We start from the raw sequence: 25487 nt of genomic DNA on the forward strand, positions 1-25487 counted from the left end.
ATCGATATGTATGTTCCTTTCCCATTTTCTTAATTGTTTTGGGTTTGTTATCTCTTCAGCATGTATTTATTATGCACCTGCTATGTGCCTGGCACTATGCTATGTTCTTAGGTGCATTGAATACCTCCATCAACGTAGATGCAAATCCAGTTATTTCAGTGACCTACTAATATCTTTTTTAAGCAAAAAACAAGAAAAAGTCATGTTTTATGAGGATCAAAAAAGGGACTTTTTCCATAAGGTACAAGAAAGAGGAGAATTAATCCCCCAAGATAGATGAGGTCACATACTTGATAATCTTTAGATTATATAATCCTTTAAAATGTGGCATCCAGATTTTGAGCTAGTTCTCTATTCTCTTTCCAGTGCTCCTGTTAGAGGTACATTGAACCTTCTCATTCTCTGTCTCCTGTCTCTTTGTCTCTGTGTATTGCATTCTGTATCAGCACTTCTCCAACTGCAGTGTGCTCACAAATCACCTGGGGATCTTTTTAGAATGTAGGTGCCGATTCAGTGGGCATGGTGTAGGGCCTGCCATTCTGTATTTCTAACCAACTCCCTGGTGGTGCTGTTGATGCTGCAAGTCTACAGATCACAGCTTGTGAAGCATGGTTCTATGTGATTTCCTCAGATCTATCCACTAGTTCATCAGCTTTCTCTTTAGCTGTGTCTAGTCTGTTTAATGCACCCAGTGAGTTTTAAACTTTAAATTCAGCAATCATGTTTTTCATTTTTAAAAGTTCCATTTGGTTCCTTTCAAATGTGCTTTGTCTTTTCTCCAGAGTATCTTGTTCTTTTATTAGAATTTCTACTCATTTACCTTGATCATGAATGAAAATTTATTTTATGGTCCATTTTAGGTTGTTCTCTTATCTGCAGTTTTTTGGGGGCTAATTCTCCCACTTTTGTATCTGCTGATGCTCCTTCGTGGTAGTTTGGGTGGTTTCTTTTTTCTTGTTATGTGTAGCTGTTGGTTTTTACTTTTTATTGTGAACTCATTTCTAGTTGGGAGTGTGTGTGTGTGTGTGTGTGTGTGTGTGTGTGTGTGTGTGTGTGTGTGTGTGTGTGTGTGTTGGAGTGAGAGAGGGAAGGAGGGAGGGAGAGAAGGAGTCTTGTGTGCCCTGTGTTGTGAACGTGGTCCTACAGATTTTTCTCCACTTACATCTGCCAGTGCCCTAAGGGATCCTGGACCAATATTGCTGATAATTTCTTGGCTTATAGTTCCCTCACCATGTAGGATACTGTAAACGCAGACACCCTACGTGGGGCTACAGTTTTAATAGCTGCCCTGTTTCTCTTCTAAAGGGCTCTGGACAAGGGTGAGCATCCATCACTTTCTCTTAGGTTGAGGATTTCCACTTCCCCCACATTTCTTTGGCTTGAGGCCGTGGCTCTTTTCCCTGCCGAAATGTGGCCCCTAGAAGCCCCTCTTTTCAGAGTTTCCCATTGTACCCAACTGACTACCTGTCTAGAGGCTCTGACATTCTTAGCTTTTCATCTGTCCTGTGAGTATCTCGCTTATTACCAGCTGGGGCATTTCATGTTGACTTCTCCCTCTTATTGAAGATTACCTGGCCCTTTATCTTATCTCGACTACATGGGCTAGCCTTGAGTGTGATGGAGTTTTAAAGAGGGATCTTATTTATAGTATGGAATTTCTCAGTCATAGTTATTTCACAGAGGGTGGCTCCTGCCCCTATATTAATCATACTCCTCACTCAGAAATGGAATTCTATTTCAGTCTCCCAAAGATAAATTAGTATATAGTGGAAAGGGAATTAAACTTCTGCTAAGAATGAAATGGTACGATTAACACAAACATCCACGTGAGTGTCTGTGTCTTGTGCAGGAAAGAATACTCAACACAGACTCTGCTGTGCCTCACTAGCCTTCTGACTGCAGGATCTGTCATAAACATCTGTCATGTGGGCAATAACAGCAGCAGGTAGTCTTTTTTTTTTTTTCATCGATCTTTATTGGAGTATAATTGCTTCACAATACTGTGTTAGTTTCTGTTGCACAACAAAGCAAATCCCTTCCCTCTTGGGCCTCCTTCCTATTCTGCCTATCCCACCCTTCTAGGTCATCGCAAAGCACGGAGTCAGTCTCCCTTTGCTATGCTGCTGCTTCCCATCAGCCAACTGTTTTACATTCCGTAGTGTAAATATGTCTATGCTGCTCTCGCTTTGCCCCAGCTTCTCCCTCCCACCCCAAGTCCTCAAGTCCATTCTCTACGTCTGCCTCTTTATTCCTGCCCTAATAGCAAGTAGTCTTTATGGAGTGTTTACTGTATGCTAAGAGCTGTACCAGGAAGCAGTTTATATAGATTTCTTTCATTTAAACCTCCCAGCAGCCCTTTGAGGAAATTATCTATATGTTGAAACTGAGGCTCAGAGAGGTTAAGGCACTTTCCCAAGGTCACAGTGCTGGTAAGTGGTGGAGCTGTGGTTTGAACCCACTTAGTCAAAGTATGTGCCACCAGCCATGATGCTTCCATATTAATATCATCTGCAAATCTCTTTCCATACATTTCCTCAGTCTTTACCTGAGTTTCCTTATTTTGGGATGGGAAACTTCTCTTTTTTATCCTCATGAAGTATAATTTCCATTAAAAGGTGTTTTTTTTTCTTTTTTTTTTTTTGCTTTAAAAAAAGATATTGGGTAATTGAAATCCGATTGGATTTGAGCCCATGTTGATGGAAAGTACGCATGGGAGGTGGGCTGAAGCATTCAATGTAATTTTTCTTTCCATCAACTAATTTTTAACATGTTAAGCAAGTAGATTCTGACACTAACAGGGAAGATTTAAATTCTCTTGAGAGCTTCGAGGTGTTAAATAATTTTCGGGAAGCGTACATTTTACGTTTTTCAGTCTCCTACCACATCTCAACGCACCTGAGTTCTGAGAATGTTCTTTTTTGCATTTCCCGGGAGCTGCCAGACCTCCTCATTCTGGCTTCGTCTCCTGCCGCTCCACATCCCTTCACCTTTGTCTCCTTCCTGATGCTGCCTGCTGCTTCCGATGTTGTTGTTGTCATTGGGGAACTTTGGAAACAACCAGATTCTTTGGAGTCCATAAGCGGAAAATAGACTGCTGCTCCCATCTGGCACACAGCTTTTGTGCAGAAAGCAAGGAGTTAAAAAAGAAGCCTGGGCTGGGAAGCGCTGTGACAACTGTCCTAGGGGGCGCTCTCCAGAGCTCTGGCCGTGACTCATGCTGCTCTGTCACTCAGATCAGCACTGGCCCCTGCCACGCAGGTGGCCAGGCGGGGTTGCCGCCAGACCACGCACGCACAGAGTGGCGAGCATGAAGCCTGCACTGCGGGGGATGTGATGCCCGGCTCTCCAGCTTACCCGGCCCACCTACCACAGACGCCTCAGCCCGCAGCCATGGTAACGCTTCTGGCTGGCTATACCCCTGGGAGCCCACCACAGTGGGCGGCTTCCTGGTGACCGATGAACGAGTGTCCAACTCCCTGACCGAGAGAGCTTAGTAGGTCCGCAGGAAGTGGAGAAGATGTAAGACGTCCTTAGCCAGGAGTCATGCCTTAATGAGGTAGGACGCAGCCATCCATCCACACCATCAGTGCACAGGGGTGCCGTACATCAGCGGGAAGAACTTTATCTGGCTGGCATTTCGTTATGCTGATTAAACTGCGGCGGATTCAGGGGCATGATCGAGCTGGGGAGGAGGGATAATGAACTAAAAAAAAAAAGAAAAAAAAGTGGTACATAAGTGCTCCGAGTATACTCATCCGGATATGAATGGGCTGGACTGCAGAGCTATCCTAACATGAGTTACATGCCTCCCAAACTCTCTCTCCTGTTCTTTTCTGTCACTCCAGTTAATCCACGAAATGTAGAAATTCCATCTTATCCCAGTGATTAGCACTAAATATTAATAATTTGGACCTGTCTGCAAGAGGAAATAAAAAGGTTTAGGTCATCTGGTACACCAGCACCAGCCATCTGATGCTCTGTAGCATCATTCTGGAAATATCAGGAACGAGTGGCTTGCTCAAACGAGTTCCCCAAGTGCTTTTTGTTCTACCAAGTGACCTGTTTGAGTTTACCCTTCAGTTTACCCCAGCAGGGAAGGCAGCCCGTCTGCGGGTTGGTGGCCATGTTGGCAGGGAAGGGGTTAATCTCTTGTTGCTGTAAGAGCCGAGCAGAGGCTGGGTCTGCCTGTGTGTGAGCTAGATTGAAAGCAGACGCTGCAGTGCCATCGGGAACGCTGAAGGAGTGAGACGATTTTCTTCTCCGCAACAGTGTTGAATCCGTCTGAATTTTTCTCCCCCCCCCACCCCTTCTTGTTTTTCTTTAACCAGCTCCTCCCCCCTTCGTTCCCACCCTCAAGTCTGATGATGACACCTCCAATTTTGATGAACCAGAGAAGAATTCGTGGGTTTCATCCTCTCCGTGCCAGCTGAACCCCTCAGGTTTCTCAGGAGAAGAACTGCCGTTTGTGGGGTTTTCGTATAGCAAGGCACTGGGAATTCTTGGTAGATCTGAGTAAGTGAAATTTTGACTTTTCTAAGGGACCTGCATTGATGCAAGGCATAGAGCCCAAAGGTGGCGGCGGTGGCAGTGGCAGCCTGGGGGGAGTGCAGTGGAGGAAAGCTGTTAACCAGCTTGCGTTTGGAAGGCAGTTGACCTGGTTGGGCTTTGGGAGGGGTAGACTGTTCATATTCTCATTTTGCTGTGTTCAAGGTACCTCTTCCTGTCCATAGCATCATAATTGTCAATCGAGTACTTTGGGTTAGTTTTTCAGTCTTTGGTCTTCTTTAGAGGGGAAGAGATAGTGGGAGATACCTAGCAGTGCAGAGCCTCGGTGAAGGGAGGAACGTGCAGGGTTAAGATGAGCTGTCTATCTATTTTTCCATCTGTGTAGCCCTCTATCTCTCAGGTGGGTGGATGGAGGTTGCTCTCTTGGCAGTATTGAAAGAATCCTAAAATCCGTTTCTCACGAGCTAAAGGCTTCCCGATGGGGTTACCTGAGCTGCAAGTGGCTGTACCAGAGCTCTAACGGAGAGATGGTACTTGGCTCAGCTCAAAGTCTGCTGCAAGACTGGGGAATCCGGCAGCTGAACCTCTGAGCCGGCAAAGCACTGGCAGCCAGAGAGAGCCCCGTTACTGTGAGCCACCAGGAGGGAGTATGATGTAGCCGAGTCATTGATTCACAGAAACTGGGCTTCACAAGGGAAAAAACAAACCAGGAGACTAGAAAATGGAAGTATAAATATTACTGTAAACCTCTTGACATGATCAGTCTTTCTCCATTCTTGAAAAAGCTAAAGAAAAACGCATTAGTATGGCACTTGGTACTTGGGGATGGGGTTGGGCAGGGGGAGGTCCCTGGCTTCCAGCCTCCTGGAATTTCTCTAAAATGCAGTAGCCTCTGTGGATGTCAGAGCTCAGTGTCTTGCTTCGTTCTCCTGATCCGATGACATTCTGCGTTCAGAGGTTCAAGTTCCCTGGGAAGGTCTTGGACTGGCTGTGTTATTCCCCCGATGCCACAGCTCCCTCACTTGGAGCCTCTCGGGGTAATGTTGGGTGATCGGTCGCTGCCCACTTAGAAAACAAGCAGAATTTGATCTTCCCTTGGCAGCATTTAGTCCTGATTTGTTGTGCTCGTAGCTCAGATATTGAATTGAGGGGATGTCATGTAGATTCTTGGATAGTGTCTCCCCATGGGTGTTATTTTGACAGTAATGTTCCTGGAAAGATTTCAGACAACTGGGGGGAACTGGGCACTTGATGGGAGGTAGCGTTGTGGGCTGCGATAGAATTTGAGAGAGCTGTTTGTGTTGCAAGAGACCGAGGGGACCCTTCTTTCCTCTCTCCCTGGTGGCTGGGATTAAAATTGGGGGTTGGATTTTGGTGGTGTTGGCTGTACCTTTTGGGCTAATTTGCTCTGCATCCCCAAAGCAATCTAGATAATGGGAGGAGAGGCAGAAAGCTCACTAGCTGTTGAATGTGCCATCAGATGGATTTGAAATGGCCCAGCAGGGCTGGGAGGTTTTGTACCAGCATTGAAGAGCAGGGCAGAATTGGAGGCCCAATGTTAAAGGATGTATGGTTAGTGGGCAGCTTAACCTTGACACACACAGCACGGTGAAGGTCACCTGTCGGACTGGACGGAGGTGCATGGAGAGTTCTAGTTCTGGTTAGCAGTGGGCGAGCTGGCTCAGAATGAAAGCTTGCTTGGGGTGCTAATCAATGATCTGAAAAACCAGGAAGGACGTGAGGGAATAAGATTTCAGGGGCAAAGGCAGAATGATGTGAGGGCTCTCAGGCATTGCAATTAATCGGAAGCAGTGTGTGATTAATTGCTTATTTTTCAGGAAGACTGTAATTGCATCTTTCTGCTTCTCACAGAAAGCTCAGGGAGCTCTCCGATAGGGGCCTCTCAGTATTAAGGCCCAGGCACTCGATAAATATTTGTTGTTTTAATTTACTCATGATCCTTTCCCCCTAGATTGTGTTTATATTGCTCACTGTATTTGAAGATATGCTGTTTTACCTTTGGTAGTTCAAAATATATCTCTAGAGCATAAAATGAGCTTCTGTTCATGCCCCGACAGAATGCTTAAGATTCTCATAAAAAAGAAAAAAAAGTCCATGCAAACAAAACCGTGTATTTTTTATGAGGAAGATGGAATTGAAGTATTCCTGTCTTTGGGTGGGAGAGCTTTAATTGCCCTTTCCGTGGCAATTTGGGGTTGGAATCAGAATGATCTCCCTTCATCTTATATCTTACAATGTGATCTTGCTGTTGGATTTGTTTATTCTGCCAGGGACAGCCCTATGGGTGAAACCTCCAACATCATTTTGGAAATTCACCCCACCTGTTGGATGTAGGTGACCCTGGACGTATTGGATCATCATTGTTTAGAAATTCAATAGAAAAGATGCAGTGATGAAATTACTTAGAAGCCCCTGCAGTTTTGTAAACATATAGTTAACAAAATTCATTTGGAGGTTGGGGGGGAATTTTCTGGGACGCCACCATTGCCACCAGGGACCTGGTATTTCTGAGTTTCTACTTCTCCCCTCCCTGTTTCAGCATCACAGGTTTTTATTTACACACATTGATTACCTGTACTGTTACTCACTCTTTACACCACCAAGGAAATTGCAGATGCTGCTCTACTGCGTTGGAAAAAACTGACCCCAGATCTGTTACCAGTGAAAAGAATTAAATGTTCAGAGGTGGAGCTGAATGAAAGAGGAGTTTTCACAGAGACTGGCAGTGAGAATGATTTTAATTGTTGCATTTGCTCATCACTTTTTAGGATTCTTTTTTGGGACCCCAGACTATTTTTAAGCCAGCCATTGAGTGCGTCATTTTAGGTTTCACAGGAATCTTGATCTCAGCATTCTGTGTCTGAGGTGTAGTGGGAATTCCTTGCAGCTTGAGTTGGAGGGCACGGGAGAGATCCTACAGAACTAGTTTTGGTCGTCTTTGGGGTGGGATGAGGGCAAAGTTAGTGCAAATCTGGTGCCTCTTTCTTTTTAACCAACAATGACCCAAACTAAATCCCTAAGCTCTGAATGCCTGGGTGTTGCTCTGAGCCTCTGTTGGCTTGAATTTTACACTGGTGGGATAGTAACAGAAATCAGTGTGTTAAAAGTTTAAAAATATAATGGATCCTAGCCCTCCTCCCTCCTCTTTCAGCGTGGGGTACATTTTTTTTTAGGTCCCTCTCCTTCTTCCTAGAAGCAGTGCATCTCTGCAAACCTTCAGTATAAACTCTAGAAGGAAAAAGCCATTTGGTTTTATATTTTGTGTTAGTTTTTACGCATGCTGGTTTTATGCTTTTGGAGACGCTGGCAATCTTAGAGGACCAATGGGATTTCGATGAGACTGGAATCTGTGGGATGACAGTGTCTGAATAGGCTATATTTAGCCCCCCTGTTGGGGGCTTTCTTTTTTGACTCAGGGCTTTTTCCTTTCCTTTTGGGTGGATCTGAAAATTTATTCTTGGAACCAGCCATCCAAACACTGTGACTGTGGAAGAGTGAAAAATGGCTTCCACCAATGCCTTTCCAGATTTTCAGAGAACCAGTTTCGGGTGCCTCTTCCTTGCTCTACTGAGGCCTCTTTGCATATGTCAGTTTCCTCAACTGCAAGGTGAAGTAATAATGATACTTGCCTCTTAGGGCTGTTTTGAGGATTATGTGAAATATGTAAAGCACTTGTTCTAGTCCCTGGCACATGGAAAAGTCACACGGAATGTCCACTGTTATTATTTTTGTTATTACCACTACACTAGTCTCTCTATGCATGCATGCACTAGTCTCTATATATGTGAAGAAGATATGGAAAGAACTCAGCAATAATTAAATAGCCCAAAGTCATGCCAGACCAGAAACCCAGCTCCCCAGGCCCTGAGAACTTTCCGCTAGTGATGCTTGAACATCCTGATCCACCACAAGTTCATGTGCAGCCTCCAGATCCCTGTAGCTTAAAGGTGGTTGTTGGGTGGAGTGGACTGGGGGCCAGAATTTGAAGGCCCAGTCCCAGAATGGGTTCCTTCCCATCCAGTTAAACAAGCATATGTGTGAAATACTTCATGGGACACAAAGCAAACACCCTGACTGCAGAATATCGTGTAAACATTGGATGTCTAAGTGCTTTAGGAGAGGTGGGAGGGGAAGGCAAAAAATCTGACATGGGGGCACTTAATGGGTAATGCCAATTCCCAGTTCTTGCCAAAGTACAGTGATCACCTTTGTTGGAATATCTGTCTGTTTCCCCACGTCGGCTGTGATCTCAAAGGCAGGGCTGGGTCTTATTCACCCTGGTTTTCCTGGAGCACAGGACATTATAGACCCTCAGAAAACACAGGTGTTGGAACTGAGTTTATAAGTGGACTAATGGAAGGTAGAATATTTGCCTCAACTTCTTAGAAGACAGTGGAGAGGCACATAGAATTTCAGGTGGGCAGGGAGATAAGAGCAGCTTATCCTTGCAGGGTACTGACTCTGTACCAGGCTCTGAGCCAATCACTTTACACAGGTTAACTCACTTAAACTGCACAACAGCCCCCAAGGAAGGTACCGTCGTCATTCCCATTTTACAAGTGAGGAAACGGAGGCGCAGAGAGAGCCTAAGCAACTTGCCCAAGGTCACATGGCTCCCGGCGGCTCAGCCAGGACTTGAACCCAGGCAAGTTGGCTCCAGGGTCTCTTAGCCACTGTGCTAGGCTGCCAAATAAATGCCACAGGCAAGAGAAATGGGCACATTTATGTGGGGTCCCCAGGTTCACGTGCTTTTCAGAAGCAGAAGCCCATCATGGGCAGTGACTGAGCAGTGGGGTGGGGCAGGGTGGGATGAGAGCTGACGGCGGTGGAAAGGCTGGGCTTGTTTTCAGCCTCTGCAGGTTTATTGAGTAGGTGGACTGTGTAGCTCTTGGATGTTTCTGCCTTCTTCCTCTTTTCATTTAGAGGCTCTCACTTTGTGTGTGTGTGTACATGAACACACGCATACACACTCTCTCCCCAGAGTTTTCATTTGCTTGAGTGTAAGCTTGGCGAGGACAGGGGACTGTATTGACCTTGCCTTCCACTATCCCTTCAGGCCTATCATAGACAAGCCACTCAGTAAGCACTGGGTGGATCGATTCAAGTCATTTTTATGGCCGCAGCTCTCAATTTGTTGACGGGTCTGAGACCCGTGTCTGTTGATGTCTACGTTTTGTACTTCACTGCTTCCCACCGTCCATGCCGGGAGGACTTATTCCAGCGGAAGATGGCCTGAACTCTCCCATCAGTCCTTCTTACTTTTCACTGAAATACTTGGGGGTGGGGGGGTGATCTTCCCTTAAAAACTCTGTTCCTTTCCACCTCCAGCCCAAGGCTGTCTGTCATTGTGCGCACTGCCTACAGATCCCTATGGCAAACAGCCTCACCTGTGTTTTGATTGTTTGAACAGTAGCAGAATCTGCTCTGGTTCCCAAAGGTATGCATCGTCTGTACCTCCCAAATCAGTTACAAAACCTTCCCCAGCTCCTGCCCGTGGACACTGCCCTAAAGTGCCCCGTGCTGTTTCCACTCCACGGTCATCCTGACCAGGTGCCTAAGACTCGCCTCTGTGTATTTTGTGGGGTTTTCTCCTCTTGCTCAATTTCTTCTCTAAGTCAAGCACATCTTGTTCTTCTTGCCTTATTCTGTTCTCTATTTAGACTGTGTGTGCTCGCCTCGCAGGCCTGGCAGGACCATTCTGCCGCCTTCTCATTTGTCTTAAAGGTACCTTTAGGAAATCCGATCGAAGCGCTACCAGCCCAGTCCTGAGGATTAGGCTCCAGAAGATCTGCCTTTTTTTGCTGGTCTACACATGCTGATTCGCATGGTTGCCTCGGATCCCTTAAGAAGACAGTAATTGACTAACTGGTGCTGTATGTTCCCAATCTCGGTGCCAGTTTGGCAAGTGTCCCTTCCCCTAAGTGAATTTCTCTCGGTTCTCTCTGTTTTACTTGTCTTGAGTCTCCTGACCTCCTCACCTTCCTTTCTCTGACGAACTTCCTGAAAGAATAGCCTACCCTCAATGCCTCTTTTCCAACCTCTCCAACTCTATGAAAATCACTGTCTCAGAAGCCACGGATTCCACCCAGCCACTGTGTTTAGTGGTTGCCACCCCACCACATGATACCATTAGTTGCCACGAGTGTCTTGAAACTTTCTCCTTCTCTTCCACGTTATGGAAACTTGGTTTTCCCTCCTTCCTCTCTGACTGCTGTTCTCCCTGTTCCGTGTCTGTTTCAGGCCGCCCTTGAGATGTTGCACCATCCCCTAAAGCTCCACCTTAGTTGTTTTTTTAGCCTGTTCGGGGTGATCTCATTGAGTCCATTGACTGTAACTCTCACTTCCCCATGGCCTTCCTCCCCCCCATGGCCTTCCTCCCATTGGGCCCTGCTCATCATCACCAGAATGTCCTACTAGCATCTCTCCATCCCTGTTCCCAGCACAGACTCACTTGCTCACTCAGTAAGCCCCTTGGTGCCAGTTTAGTTTTCCTCATTTCATTTAAGAAACTACCACTTTCTCTACCTTTCTAGGCAAGAAAACGGAGTCATCTTAAACTATTTTTCATCTCCCCCACCGTCTCATCAGTTGCCGAGTTTTCGAAGTTGTGCCTCTTGCGTGTATGCCCGGGTTTCTGTCCCCACCGCCACCCCTCATTGAGTTCTGGACTACTGCAGTAGCCTCCTGACTGATTCATCTGCCTCCAGTTTTCCCCGGTCTAATCCATTCTCTACAGAGGGTGGAATTCTCCCAAAGCACATGTTGGATGATGTCATTTTCCTGCTGAGCCCTTCAGTAGCATCACGATGTGCACAGAATTAATGACCACTCCTGAGCTGGGTGTTCAAGCCTGGTGTGCCAAGACCCCAGCCTGCCTTCTCACTCACCCCTCTCCTTGTGCCCTGTGTCTGGCCCAGCTGCTCAGCGCTCATCGAGGTTGGGGATGGTGTCTTCCACACTTTGCATGCAGCGGAGCCTTGCCTCTGGCAGGCCTTCAGTGAACATTTGTCAGATTGAACTAGAAGTGGCCAGGGATTATTCCAATTCTTCTGCACAGTTTATACAGCTGCTCATGGACGCTGTCGTCTCTTGAGTACTTCCTGTGCGCCCAGCACTGTGCCGAATGCCCCTTCACGTGCGTTGTCTCATTAAGTCGTCACAATCTCACCATAACTATGAGGTAGCTGGTATTATCCTCATTTTACAGAGGAGGACTCTGAGGCTCAGCAAGGTTAGGTTACTTGCCTGAGGTTTTGCAGGTAGTAACAGATCTGAGACTTAGACCCATAGCCTGGACCACTACACTGCCCTGCCTCTAACAATCCTGACTCTGCTAGACTGTGCAGGATCGACGGACTAGCCTAATAATAAAGGCGAAAGAGATGACTTTACTGAGAACTCATTGTACCAGACACTATTCTAAGGGCTTGATGAACATTCTCATTTAATCCCAGTGGTAACCCGTTGTTTTACAGACAAGGAAACTGATCAAGAAGCTTGGGTTACTTCTTTTTTTTTTTTAAGGAACATTTATTTATTTATTGGCTGCGTTGGGTCTTCGTTGCTGCACGCGGGCTTTCTCAAGTTGCGGCTAGTGGGGGCTACTCTTCGTTGCAGTGCGCAGGCGGTGGCTTCTCTTGTTGTGGAGCACGGGCTCTAGGAATGCAGGCTTCAGTAGTTGTGGCACATGGGCTCAGTAGTTGTGGCTTGTGGGTTCTAGATTGCAGGCCCAGTAGTTGTGGCGCCCGGGCTTAGTTGCTCCACGGCATGTGGGATCTTCCTGGACCAGGGCTCAAACTCGTGTCCCCTGAATTGGCAGGCAGATTCTTAACCGCTGCATCACCAGGGAAGCCCGCTTGGGTTACTTCTTAAGTTCACTTACCATGCGTGTGGCCGTCGATGGCCAACTTTTCCAGCTTTTAACTTTAGAGCTGATACAAGCATTCTTTGTTTTGGGGGACGGAATGTTGCAAGTCTAGGCTTTGGGACCAGGCAGATGTAGGTTCAAGTCAAGGCTCCCTGCCTCACGAGCTGTGCAAATAAGGCACTTGACCTCTCAGCATCACTTCCCTTACGTATAAAGTGGGGGTTATTCGTGCCAACCTGCTGGGTTTATCGTGGGGTCACGCAGAGCATGTAGTGTTAGTGCTGGGAGCAGAGTGGGTGTTCATTTCATATTTGTTGTTGTTATTTAGGGGTGAAGATGGGCCCAGGGGTGCTTTTGAGTCTCTTCTTCCCCGCTCCTTTTTATAAAGACATCTTGCTGGTTTCTGCCCATTGAGAGAATCAGACTCCGTGGGGGTGCCTGACAGATTTCCTAATGTCTCTATCCAATTTTTTGCTCAGAATGGAGTCTGTGATGTGTTGGTTGGCTATACCTTCTGTAAAACACACTGCAGGCTCCTGATAGGACCTAGTTCCAGCGGGGTCTGGAACTCGGTGCTGGGGGAGGTGGACGTGTGCTGTGGCAAGCCTGGAGGTCACGCACTCCCACCCACCCTCCAGTGCTTGAGCGTCCCCTGGATGGGACAGCATGTGTGTCATCGTGACAGTGCCATCCAGAACCAATACTGAGCATTTCCCGTGTGAGGGCCAGAGCGCTTTCTCAAGTCAGCATTGATTCAGTTCACTTCTTATTTTGGATCTCTTTGTCCCACTGTGACCTTTAAACTGAGACTGCCTGGGGCACAGAAGTGCTTGGCACATTCATTCATTCGTTCATTGTAAAACATGTAGTTCTAAGCCTTGTGGCATGTCTGAGCAAGATAGATAAGGTCCCTGCCCTTGGGAAGCTAACATTCTGTGCAGGGAGACAGAGGATAAGTAAGTTCATGGGCAAGACATTTTTCAGATGGTGGGAAGTGCTCTGAAGAAATCTGAACCTGGGTGGGCAATGGCTGGGAACCAGCACTTTAGTCCCTGAGGCCGGCACTAGCCCATGGATGTCCAGTGGGTGTCCAGAAAGCACGTTGGAGTAGCCAGAGCTTCCGGATGCACGGGGGAAGTGGTCCGAGAAGAGGTAGGCAGGGCCTTTGGTTTTGGATTTTGCTCTATTTGCAATAAGCAGGAAGCCTTTGCAGGATTTTGAGTAGGAACGTGGAGGGTCTGGTTCTCATGGTACAGAGAGGCCCTCTGATCACGGTGTGGTGGACAGCAGGATGGCAAGAGTCGGCTTCAGGGAGATGGGTTAAGTTACTGCAGCCATCCAGGCAAGAGGTGGTGGTATACCAGTGAAATTAACCTGCGAAGCTAGGCACTGGCTTAGAGGTGGGGACTGTATTAGAAATCACGTAACTATACTTTAATTAATAGCGTGAGTTTTAATACATGATTCTTGAGTCATTCCAAAGCATATGTTCTTATTCAGCTGGAGACCACTGCTCTGTGTGTGTGTGTGTATGTGGTGTGTGTGTGAGTTGGCAAGGAGGTGCCCCAAAGCTAGCTAGATTCAGAAGCTTTTTAGAAGAGCGGTATTTTTGGGGTAGTAGTCCCCCCTTACCTTCTGGGAACATGTCCCAAGACCCCCAATGGATGCTTGAAACAGCGTGTAGTGCTGAACCCTCTCTATATACTTTTTTCCCTATACATACCTACATACCTATGATTAAGTTTAATTTACAAATTAGACACAGTAAGAGGGTATCAGAATTGCCACATCACTACTCTTGGGCTTTGGGGCCATTATTAAGTATAATAATGAACACAGGCACTGCGATGTTTCGACAGTCAATCCGATAACTGTATCTTGGCTAGCCGGTAGCGTATACAGCATGGATAGGCTGGATAAAGGGATGAATAACGTCCCAGGTGGGACAGAGCAGGGCAGCGCAAGATTTCATCATACTGCTCAGATCAGTGCTCAATTGAAAGCTTATAAATTGTTTATTTCTAGAATTTTCCATGTAATATTTTTGGGCCACAGTTGACCATGAGTATATGAAACCATGAAAAGTGAAACTGTGGATCAGGGGGGACTACTGTATTTCCAAGTGTTCATGATGGACACCAGTGTGTATTTTTAAACGGGCTTATAAAGTTAGTTCATAAATTTCAGAATGCTCAATCTTAAAAGCCAATATATTTTTGGAACAGAATGCTGATGAGTGTTTTATTTTTTGCACCATATTACATCTTGCGCTTGCGTGTATTTTTAGTGCCGTTGGCCACAATTAAGGTAGAGCTCTCAACTGAGCTAATTTCGATTCCCTCATTTTAGCCTCCAAGTATCCATTCTTGGTTATCTCAAGAATATCTGTGATTTGTGATCGATGTGATCTGTGATGTGGAGGCATGTCTTGCAGGCTTGGGATTCTCTTCCTAAGGAAATAAATGGATGGCTTGATGCTTAAGCATGATCTTAGTTATTACCGTAGTGATAGAGAGAACTCAGCACATGTACCTTCTTTTAGGTTGGAAATACAGATTGTATTCTCTTTTGATATGACGTATTCTATTGATAGCTTTATTAAGGACATTGTTTTTGAGTTATGGGAGTTATTTATAGACATTGAAAAAAATGCATCTTGTCATTTTTCCTTAAACGTTGAGGTTACATGTAAAAGCAATTTTTAGGTCACATCGAACACATTTTAAGAAAACGTTCTTTCTGCTGCAGCAGTAACGACCAAGCCCCACATTCCCTCTGTGTCATATACCATTACCTCTATTAATACTCTTTGGACCTCTATAATTATAAAGCACATGTGTATATCAGGGAGAGATGTTGATTTCGGAGTAAATTTTTCTAGAAAATAGAAGCTGGAAAAAAAAGGAAAACCCAAACTTGGCTTTGTGCTTGAAGAGACAGCACTGCTGTGTGTGGGTGGGTGGCTGCATGCACCCGCTGCTCAGAAGTGCCTTTTCTCTCCATGGGGACAACGGGCTGTGTATCAAAGATGCAGCCAGGAGGAGTAGGCAAGCAATGTGTGGGCAGGCTGCATATTCTTTTGTTAGCATCCTCATTGTACTGCATCTCATCGAGCCCAGAGCATGAACCAGCCTGGACCTGTAAAATCTGTACTGTCCTATTTAATTACCCCCCGAGCCACTAAGTGATGGAGGAGGAGTTGCTCTCATGCGCGAGTTGAGCCGTTTCTGGGGGGTGGCTGTGGACTGACCTGGCATATGGATGTTCTTGGGTACCCAGGCTGTCCCGGCCTTGGAGTCGCCCTCCCAGCATTGCACACAGCTAGTCACGGGTAGAAGCTACCTTCCCTTGCACGATCCATTTCCCCATCCTCTTTGACTTCGCTCCTCTGAGTCTCTGGGGCAGTTTTCTTGGGTTTCTTTTCTTGGGTTTGTCCGAGGCCATCCAGCCAAAAAGTAGCAGAGTTGGGATTCCCATGACTTGATGGGTTGCAGAGCCCAACTTTGAACCAAAACCCAGCTCTCCTGCCCATCACCTGTACCCTAGTCATCCTAATGTGGTTGATAGGAGAATGTAGAGGCCATAGGGTAAGCTGTTCCTTAGCCTCAGTGCCACAGGATAATAATGCCCTCCTTAGAGGATTGTTGGAGGATTCGGTGAGGTTACCCCTAAAGTACCAAGCACAGTGCCTGACGTTGTGCTCAATAAATGGGCGCTATTCTTGATAATAAAGGTGGTGGCATTAATTCTCTCTCCTACATTGCTACTTCTTTGAGGACAGGAATTGTGGCTTCCTTAACTTCATAGCCTCCACAGCAGAGTTTTGCAACTTGACGCTGTTGACATGTTGGGCTGGATAATTCTTTTTGTGGGGGGTTGTCCTGTGGGTTGTAGAATTGTTGAGCAGCATCTCTAGCCTCTACCCACTAGATGTTAATAGCACTCCCACCCCCAGTCGTGAAAATCAGCAAAGTCTCCGGACATTGCTACCTGTCATATGGGAGGCAAAATTGCCCCAGTTGAGAACCACTGGTCCACACGTACCTCTTATGGGATCACAGGGCTTTTATATTCTCCCTGATGTATAAGGGATATATATATATGTATTTTTTCTTTTCTTTCTATCTATCTATCTATCTTATACTCACTCATAGAAGGTGGTCAAAAAATACAGGTGTACCTTGGAGTATCACAGTATTCACTGCAGTAGGGTAAATATCGCAATAAAGCAAGTCACACAATTTTTTTTGATTTCCCAGTGCATATACAAGTTATGTTTATGGTATACCATAGTCTATTAAGTGTGCAATAGCATTATGTCTAAACAATGTACATTCCTTAATTAAAAAATACTTGATTGCTAAAAAATGCAAACCATCACCTGAAACTTCAGTGAGTCGTAATCTTCTTGCTGGTGCAGGGTCTCGCCTCCATGCTGATGGCTGTTGCCTGATAAGGGTCATGTTTGCTGAGGGCTGGGATGGCTGTGGCAATTTCTTAAAATAAGACAACAATGAAGTCTGCTACACTGATTGACTCTTCCTTTCACAAACGATTTCTCTGTAGTGTGCAATGTTATTTGATAGCATTTTACCCATAATAGAACATCTTGCAAAACTGGAGTTAATCCTCTGAAACCCTGCTGCTGCTTTATCAGCTAAGTTTATGTAATATTCTAAATCCTGTGTTGTCATTTCAGCGGTCTTCACAGCATCTTCACCAGGAGTAGATTCCACCTCAAGAAATCACTTTCTTTGCTCATACATAAGAATCAACTCCTAATCTATTAAAGCTTTGTCATGAGATTCCAGCAATTCAGTTACCTCTTCAGGCTCCACTTCTAAATGTAGTCCTCTTGCTATTTCCATCACATCTGCAGTTCCTTCCTCCACTGAAGTCTTGAACCCCTCAATGTCATCCATGAGGGTTGGAATCAACTTCTTCTAAACTCCTGTTCATGTTGATATTTTGACATCTTCCCATGAATCACAAATGTCCTTAATGGCATCTAGAATGGTGAATCCTTTTCAGAAGATTTTCAATTCACTTTGCCCAGATCCATCAGAGGAATCACTATCTTGCTCTGGTTTAGGCTTGGGCTTAAGGGAATGCTGTGACTGGTGTAATCATCTATCCAGACCATTAAAACTTCCCTCATGTCAGCAATAAGGCTGTTTTGCTTTCTTATCATTCATGTGTTCACTGGAGGAGCACTTTTAATTTCCTTCAAGAACTTTGCATTCACAACTTGGCTAACTGGCCGAAGAAGCCCAGCTTTCAGCCTGTCTCGGCTTTTGACATTCCTTCCTCACTGAGCTTAATCATTTCTAGCTTTTGATTTAAAGTGAGTGACCTGTGACAGTTCCTTTCACTTGACCACTTAGAGGCTATTGTAGGGTTATTAATTGGCCTAATTTCAGTATCGTGACTCAGGGAATAGGGAGGCCCGAGGAGAGGGAGAGAGATGGGGAATGGCCGGAAGGGGAGGCAGTCAGAACACCCACAACATTTATTAAGTTCACTGTCTTATGTGGGTGCGGTTTGTGGTGCCTCAAAACAATTACAATACTAACATCAAAGATCACAGATCACCGTAACAAGTGCAGTAAGTCCCCTACCTACGAACCTTCAAGTCGCGAACTTTCAAAGATGCGAACGTATGTTCGAATGTCCAGTCACATAAATTAGTTCACCTGTCTGGTGTACATTGTCACATACGTGCATCCTCTACTAGTGGTTGTGCTTTTGTGTACTTTACAGTACTGTATAGAGTACAGTAGTACAGTATCTTTATTTCAAGCCCCCGATGTCCAGAAGCAAGTGTAAAAGCAGCAGTGATGTAGCTGGTACTACTGTACTTTTCAGGGCACTGTGCTGTAAGATTAAAAATCTTTTCTTTATTTTTTGTGGTTTTTTTTATGTATTATTTGTGTGAAAAGTATAAACCTGTTACAGTACAGTACTATACAGCCGATTGTGTTAGTTGGGTAGCTAGGCTAACTTTGCTGGACTTACGAACAAATTGGACTTCTGAACGTGCTCTCGGAATGGAACTTGTTCGTATGTAGGGGACTTACTGTATAATAATAATGAAAAAGTTTGAAGTATTGTGAGAGTTACCAAAATGTGACACAGACAGGAAGTGAGCAAATGCTGTTGGAAAAATGGCGCCAATAGACTTGCTTGACATAGGGTTGCGCAAACTTCCATTTGTAAAAATCCCAATATCTGTTAAGTTTAATAAAGCAAAACACAGTAAAACAAGGTATGCCCGTATCTGTTGAAGTTTGAGAATTTTGAGAATAAAGGAGAATTCTGGCAATTCTTTCTTTTTAAATTTATTTATTTTTGGCTGTGTTGGGTCTTTGTTGCTGTACATGGGCTTTCTCCAGTTGTAGCGAGCGGGGGCTACTCTTCGTTGTGGTGCACAGGCTTCTCACTGTGGTGGCTTCTCTTGTTGCAGAGCACGGGCTCTAGGTGCACGGGCTTCAGTAGTTGTGGCATGTGGGCTCAGTAGTTGTGGCGCGCAGGCTCTAGAGCGCAGGCTCAGTAGTTGTGGCGCACGGGTTTAGTTGCTCCGCGGCATGTAGGATCTTCCCGGACCAGGGCTCGAACCCATGTCCCCTGCATTGGCAGGCGGATTCTCAACCACTGTGCCATCAGGGAAGCCCTGGCAACTCTTTCTTAAGTTAGCAGGTAGACTCTGTCCCATTTCAGGGTCAACAGAAATAGTTTCTTTACAGCAATTCCATGCCCATCTCCGATAGCTTTAGAGTTACAGCCAATTACAGGATTTTTTGTACTTTCCTTCTCTTAAAGAAACAGTAGCATCAGCTCTTTAAATATTACCACACTTGATGAAATGGTACTTTTCAGGATGATTTTAGACCAGCAGAGTTGCTACTTGAAGAGGACAGTGCTGAATTTGGTAATAGTCCGGTGGCTCTGAGGCCAGCTTTGGATCAGACCTCTCAAGCTATGATTTACATCACAGTCAATTCTAGAATAGTACAGATGTCAGCAATAATTTGCTCTTGCTTTCAAAGTCAGAAGGACGGATAATGAAAATCCTAGAAAAAGTAAGTAAGTTGTGATAATATTTCGTAATATCTACTGGGGGGGGGGAATCTGTTCATTCAAGAAGTACATATTGAGAGCTTACTTATCATTGACATTCATGATTGAATTGGCCTAAGTGTGTACATGAAAAATAAATAGAATACAAATATGTCACGTTGAGTCATACCTGTCTCTAGTATATTTCTTTTATAGAAATTCATGGAAATGGTATATTTTAGTTGACTTATTAAAATGGAGGGGGTAGGAATAGTCTTTAATCAGTGTCTGAAATCTGTACGTTTTCTTGCAATTCATAGCTTACCATGATTAACTTCAAAATTGTGTTTCCACTGAAAGAGTGACCAAAAGGCACCAGTTAAATGGCCTGACCAAAGTGCCACCTGGAACCAAATGCTGGGGGCGGTCATACTGTGAGTTTTAAATGCCTGGACCTTAAATCACGCGTACTTTGTTCTCATTAGCACCATGGTTCTCAAGCCTGTTTGTACGTTAGAATCACCTGGGAGCTTAATAAAAATGGTGTTACCCAGGCCCCACTCCCACCCTTTCTGTCTCTGATTTAATTGGTCTGGTTGGGCCCTGGATATCAGTTTCTTTTTTTTAACTTTAGTTTTTTTAGAACAGTTTTAGGCTCACAGCAATACTAGCAAGAGGTATAGAGATTTACCATATGCCCCTTGCCCCCAACTCATGCACAGCCTCCCGCGTTATCAACATCCCCCCCAGAGGGGTGCCTTTGTTACAATCACTGAACCTCCCTATTTAGGGTTCACTCTTGGTGGTGTACCTTCTGTGAGTAAGGACAATGGTATGATAACGTGTAGCCACCATTATACTGTCACACGAGTGTTTTCACTGGCTGACATCGGTAATTTTTAAAAAGCTCTTCAAGTGATTCTAATGTGTAGCCGATCTGAAGACCAGAGTCATCCTAGAAAGCTGCAGTGACCTTTCCCCCTTCTGTCCTCATCCCCCAGCCTCATCCTCCAATCCCATTACTGTTTACGGGATTGTTGCTACAACCTGGGTTTAGTCACAGCAAACTTACCATAGCTTTTTAAAAATAAATTTATTTATTTATTTATTTATGGCTGCGTTGGGTCTTTGTTGCTGCGCGTGGGCTTTCTCTAGTTGCGGCGAGCGGGGCCTACTCTTTGTTGCGGTGTGCAGGCTTCTCATTGCAGTGGCTTCTCTTGTTGCTGAGCATGGGCTCTAGGCGCGCGGGCTTCAGTAGTTGTGGCTCGTGGGCTCTAGAGCGCAGGCTCAGTAGTTGTGGTGCACGGGCTTAGTTGCTCCGCGGCATGTGGGATCTTCCCAGACCAGGGATCGAACCTGTGACCCCTGCCTTGGCAGGTGGATTCTTAACCACTGTGCCACCAGAGAAGCCCCCAGCTTTTTTTTTTTAGATGTAATTTTTATTTATTCTTAAAAAAAAAAAGATTTCTTTAGCACCTTTATTCTGAAGAGACTTAATTGCCATACTTAGAACTTCTAAACAGTGAACATTTGTCAAGCATCAAAATAGCAGAATGAGGGAGTTGGACTCCGGTGATGGGGAGGGGCTGGTGCATCGTCTCCTGCGCGCGTCAGCGGATGGGGGCTGCGCATCTCCCTGATTCTGGGCCCCGTTAACAGGTGACCTAGAAAGGCTCTTTTTGGGTGAATAAGCAGTGGGCTTTGTACCCACAGGAGCACACTTTATACCCCTCTGGAGCCTGCCCTCCACCTGTCATCAAGTTTTGAGAGCCCCCTCCTGTCCCATCATCGTGCACCCATGTAATCGTTCTTCTCCGAGGGTGCTGGTTTTGTGCTCAGGCCCAGAGAGCCATGGCCCCTCTTGTCATCCCTGACTTGTGTCAGTGTGGGTGACTTCTGATGACTGAAGGACCGGGACCCGGTCTGTGGATCATCCCTCCCTCCTTGGGTGGTCGGGTCTTCTCTAGCCCACCCACCAGAATGACACCAGGAATAAAGGAAATAGCGAAGGCAACTCAAGGCCGTGCCAAGCAACCCATTTCATCTCACGTTAAAAAAAAAAATGTGTTTGTATGTGTTTTGACTAGATTTAGGTAGAAAATAGGCCAGTGAGAGGAGCAGAACTTGGTTAAAATTTTTAGCCCAAAGTGAGATTTTAAAAAAAGATTTATTTCTGGATTTCAGTCCCCGGTGCCATTTCTGTGAATGATCAACATCTGTTCTAATGTGAATAATAGCATGGAGCAAATTCAGCCCCCTGAGTTTCACTATTTCTTTCTTTCTCTCTTTTTTTTTAGTATTTATTTATTTACTTGGCTGCGTCAGGTCTTAGTTGTGGCACGTGGGCTTAGTCGCCCCGTGGCATGTGGAATCTTAGTTCCCCGACCAGGGATTGAATCTGTGTCCCCTGCATTGGAAGGCGGGTTCTTAACCACTGGCTCACCAGGGAAGTCCCAAGTTTCACTGTTTCAAGCAAGGGTTTTAGGCCTGCGAGGCATGTGCTGCTCACACCATTGCAAAGGTAATGATGATAGAAACCACAATGATAGTAGTGACGGTTGACATTTATTGAACCCTCGTGATGTGCCAGGCACTGTGATAAGGACTTCCCATGGGTTATCTCACTTAATCCTCATAAGCACTCTTGGAAGTAGGTTGAGAATTATCCCCATTTTACAGATGAGGAAATCGAGGCTCACAGAGCGAGTGGCAAGGTCAGATTTTGAACAGAGCTGCATGACTCTGGGTGTTGACTCACTTGGCTGCCCTACAGTATGTGTGTTGGGAGCTGTCACTGGGGTACAGCGAGCCAGCACCATCACGCCACCCCCTGTCACTGGGCTGGGAGCTGTGAGGAGAGAGACCTGAGCTGCTGCAGGGAACTGACCTCTTTTAGGCAGGGAAGTAGTCTGGGGCAGTGGAAAGCAGAACTTCCACCTGCTGGTAGGACGCAAGTGCTCTCTGACAACCAGCTCCTGCAGCCCCGTTACTAAGGCAACAAAAATCGGACAATGGGGCAGCAGTGGGCTCTGCCACATGCCCCTCTGTGCAGAAGAACCTTTGTCGGCTATTTCTGTAGCTCTGCCCTTCACCAGTCCCAGTGTTCATGCCCAGGGTGCCAACCACTGAGGGAAGCTGCCCTGTATGAGAACTGTTATCTCCACCCATAATTTTTTTTAAACAGATTAAAACAAACAAAATTATTTATTTATTTATTTTGACTGCGCTGGGTCTTAGTTGTGGCACACGGGATCTTTGTTGCGGCATGCGGGATCTTTAGTTGCGGCATGCGGAGTTCTTAGTTGTAGCATGTGTGCGGGATCTAGTTCCCCGACCAGGGATCAAACCTGGGCCCCCTGCATTGGGAGCATGGAGTCTTACCCACTGGACCACCAGGGAAGTCCCTCCACCCATAATTAACTGCTTTTAGGAATGAGGCAGGGTGTGTGAGTTATGTGTATGTGTGTGGGTAAGTACGTCCTTGTGGAGAGAGCATTCTTCTAGCCCATTCTTAGGAGGTCATGCTACATTATTTTTGTGATACTATCCTGAGCGTTATATCAGGTGCATCGTCAGTCTCTCTACCCCAGTTCTCTATTGATGGCCAAGGATGCTGGCAGGTCTTGTGGTCTCTGCCGCAGTTTTTCTTTTTTTTTTTTTAATTTATTTTATGGAAGTATAGTTGATTTACAATGTTGTGTTAATTTCTGCTGTATGGCAAAGTGACTCAGTTACCCACATATATACATTCCTTTTCATATTCTTTTCCATTATGGTTTATCACAGGGTATTGAATATATTCCCCTGCTCTATACAGCAGGACCTTGTTGTTTATCCATTCTGTACGGAATAGTTTGCATCTGCTAATCCCAAACTCTGCCACAGTTTCTGAATGCAGCTTTTCAGGCCCACCCATTTCTTCCATCCAGGTCTGTTGTGTCAAGTCTGGACTCCCCTGCCAAGACTAGCTCCATGGAAAAGAAACTTCTCATCAAAAGCAAAGAGCTGCAGGACTCCCAGGACAAGTGTCACAAGGTATTTATTTCCGCAGCCGGCCTCCCTCCTTGCTGCAGGAGCCTCCCGTCAATATATGCCAAGGGATCCGCCCGGGGCCGCCGCTGGCGCCGAGCCACCTGATCCTTCCCGCGCTGAAGTCGCGCCTCCGGCAGCTCAGAGGGAGATGAATTCGGGCCTTGACGCTGCCGTAAATCCTTTAAATCTTAACCAGAGGAGGCCCTGGATATAAAGCGGCCAGTTCCTCAGCATGACCCAGCTAGATGTCTGCGTCTTCTGGCAGGTGGCGTGGGTCCTCACCTGTGGCCGAGATGCATCCCATCTGCTTTGAGTGATGCGAAGTCTCTCTTCCTAGTCTTTAAAAACTCCTGCTTATGTAACTGCGGCCACTGTGTTGATTATGCTCAACGTCTCTTAACGCTCACTGTTTCTGCCCAGGGGCAGCTCTCTGGAAGCTCGTAAGAGTCACTTCTTGCCTGGGACTCCTAAGAGTGCAGACGAATCCATATCTCCTTGCCCTGTCCTGGATTTGTCCTCTAGATATTTGCAAGGAGATGGGGGGGATCAAGATGGATTTGGGGTAAAATTAAACTGACGTCTGCAAAAAAAACCCAAACCAAACCCAAAAAAAAGCAAACAGGTGAAAAAAATGGTGATTGTGGCTTCCTCGCTCACTGGGTTAGAGAAGTGATCGAGTGTGAACCCAGCCTTGCATGAGAGGAGTGACTTAGCATTGGTGACTGCCCTTACGAAGACCTGTGCGCTCCCAGGCGAAGAAACCATGGTATTTCCATCCCAACCTTTTGGCGAGTTAGCGCCAGCCAGGACCACCAGGTGGTCTCGGAGGTGGCTTGAGATGCGATTGCTCCTGACGAACACCCCCCCGCCCCCCGCCCCCCGGGCCTTTTTAACGTGTCGCTGTGTTTATTTCAGATGGAGCAGGAAATGACCCGGTTACATCGGAGAGTGTCAGAGGTGGAGGCTGTGCTTAGTCAGAAGGAGGTGGAGCTGAAGGCCTCTGAGACTCAGAGATCCCTCCTGGAGCAGGACCTTGCTACCTACATCACAGAGTGCAGTGTGAGCCTTCCCCCCAAAGCCCCCTTCCCTCGGAGCGGGCGCTTCCCGTCGTGTGTGTCTCATCCTGTTTCGTGACAGCATCATGAGGCACATCACAGCCAGGGGCAGAGAGGAGAGAGAGGGAGGACGCACGAGCAAGACCTGTGATGTGCAGAGTAGCGGGAGCCGGGCGTGAGGGCCCAGAGGCCTGAGATCAGGCTCAGAAAGTCCAGGTAGGAGCCTGGAGACGGGCATAGACGGCGTTGCAGAGGGTCTCAGCATCTCCCATCCCAACCTCTCTGCTCCACCTCGTGTCCAGCACAGTCAGCCTCAGGAACCAAGCTCCCAAATAAGTGCAAGAAAATGTATTTTGAATCTGTCCCAAATCAATATTCCATTGCCTAGAACCAGCGCAGCAACAAGCAAAACTCAGCCTTTAAAACCCAGACCCTCTGTCATCTTTTACCATGCGACTTTTGTTTTTCTTTCCTTCACAAGAGTGGACTGTCTTCTCCATTGTCTCGTTAAAAATTTTCATTCAGGTGTTTTTTAATGTACAGTCTTAACAAGTTGAATCACACATTTTTCAAGTGTTTTTTTTTTTTCCCACAAGGGAGAGGAAATCTATAGAGCGTGGCTGATTAAGAATAACTGCTATGTTTCCATTCCAGATTTGGCCTCCTTTCAGTGGTGGGTAAAGTTATTCAGCTTTGTATTTCAGATCTATATTTCAGTGTCACTGAAGCATTGAGGGAACCTTTTGGATGAAAGGTGTCCAGGAAACGTAAGCCAGGAGGTGGAAATAGTTTGCTTGGAGTCTTAAATGGCACCTGGGCAGAGAATGAAGTCATTGCTACTTTGAAAGAGGGATATATACTTGACAGTCCTCGAATAACTGCTATTCCAGAAACGACTTTGTAGCCACCCCAATGATGGTTTCACGGCTAAGGGATCTTATTAGTTTTTA

The 25487-nt window shown here is 46.0% G+C and overlaps 1 protein-coding gene across 13 annotated transcripts in view; it reads left to right on the forward strand.

Moving 5' to 3' along the window:
• CIT (citron rho-interacting serine/threonine kinase) overlaps positions 1-25487 on the forward strand; it is a 170611-nt gene that overhangs the window by 64567 nt on the left and 80557 nt on the right. For 12 of the 13 annotated variants that reach the window (XR_012325146.1, XM_073790086.1, XM_073790090.1 and 9 more), the window contains exons 10-12: positions 4329-4512; positions 23380-23485; positions 24398-24541. Coding sequence is in view for 12 of the 13 variants with exons in the window: in XM_073790086.1 (XP_073646187.1) it covers positions 4329-4512; positions 23380-23485; positions 24398-24541 (434 nt within the window). In the remaining variant the exon portion in view is untranslated. The remainder of the gene's footprint in view (positions 1-4328; positions 4513-23379; positions 23486-24397; positions 24542-25487) is intronic. The other variant, XM_073790093.1, reaches the window with a different exon arrangement.

This window comes from Tursiops truncatus, chromosome 13 (genome assembly GCF_011762595.2).
Source record: "Tursiops truncatus isolate mTurTru1 chromosome 13, mTurTru1.mat.Y, whole genome shotgun sequence".
Classification (NCBI taxonomy): domain Eukaryota; kingdom Metazoa; phylum Chordata; class Mammalia; order Artiodactyla; family Delphinidae; genus Tursiops; species Tursiops truncatus.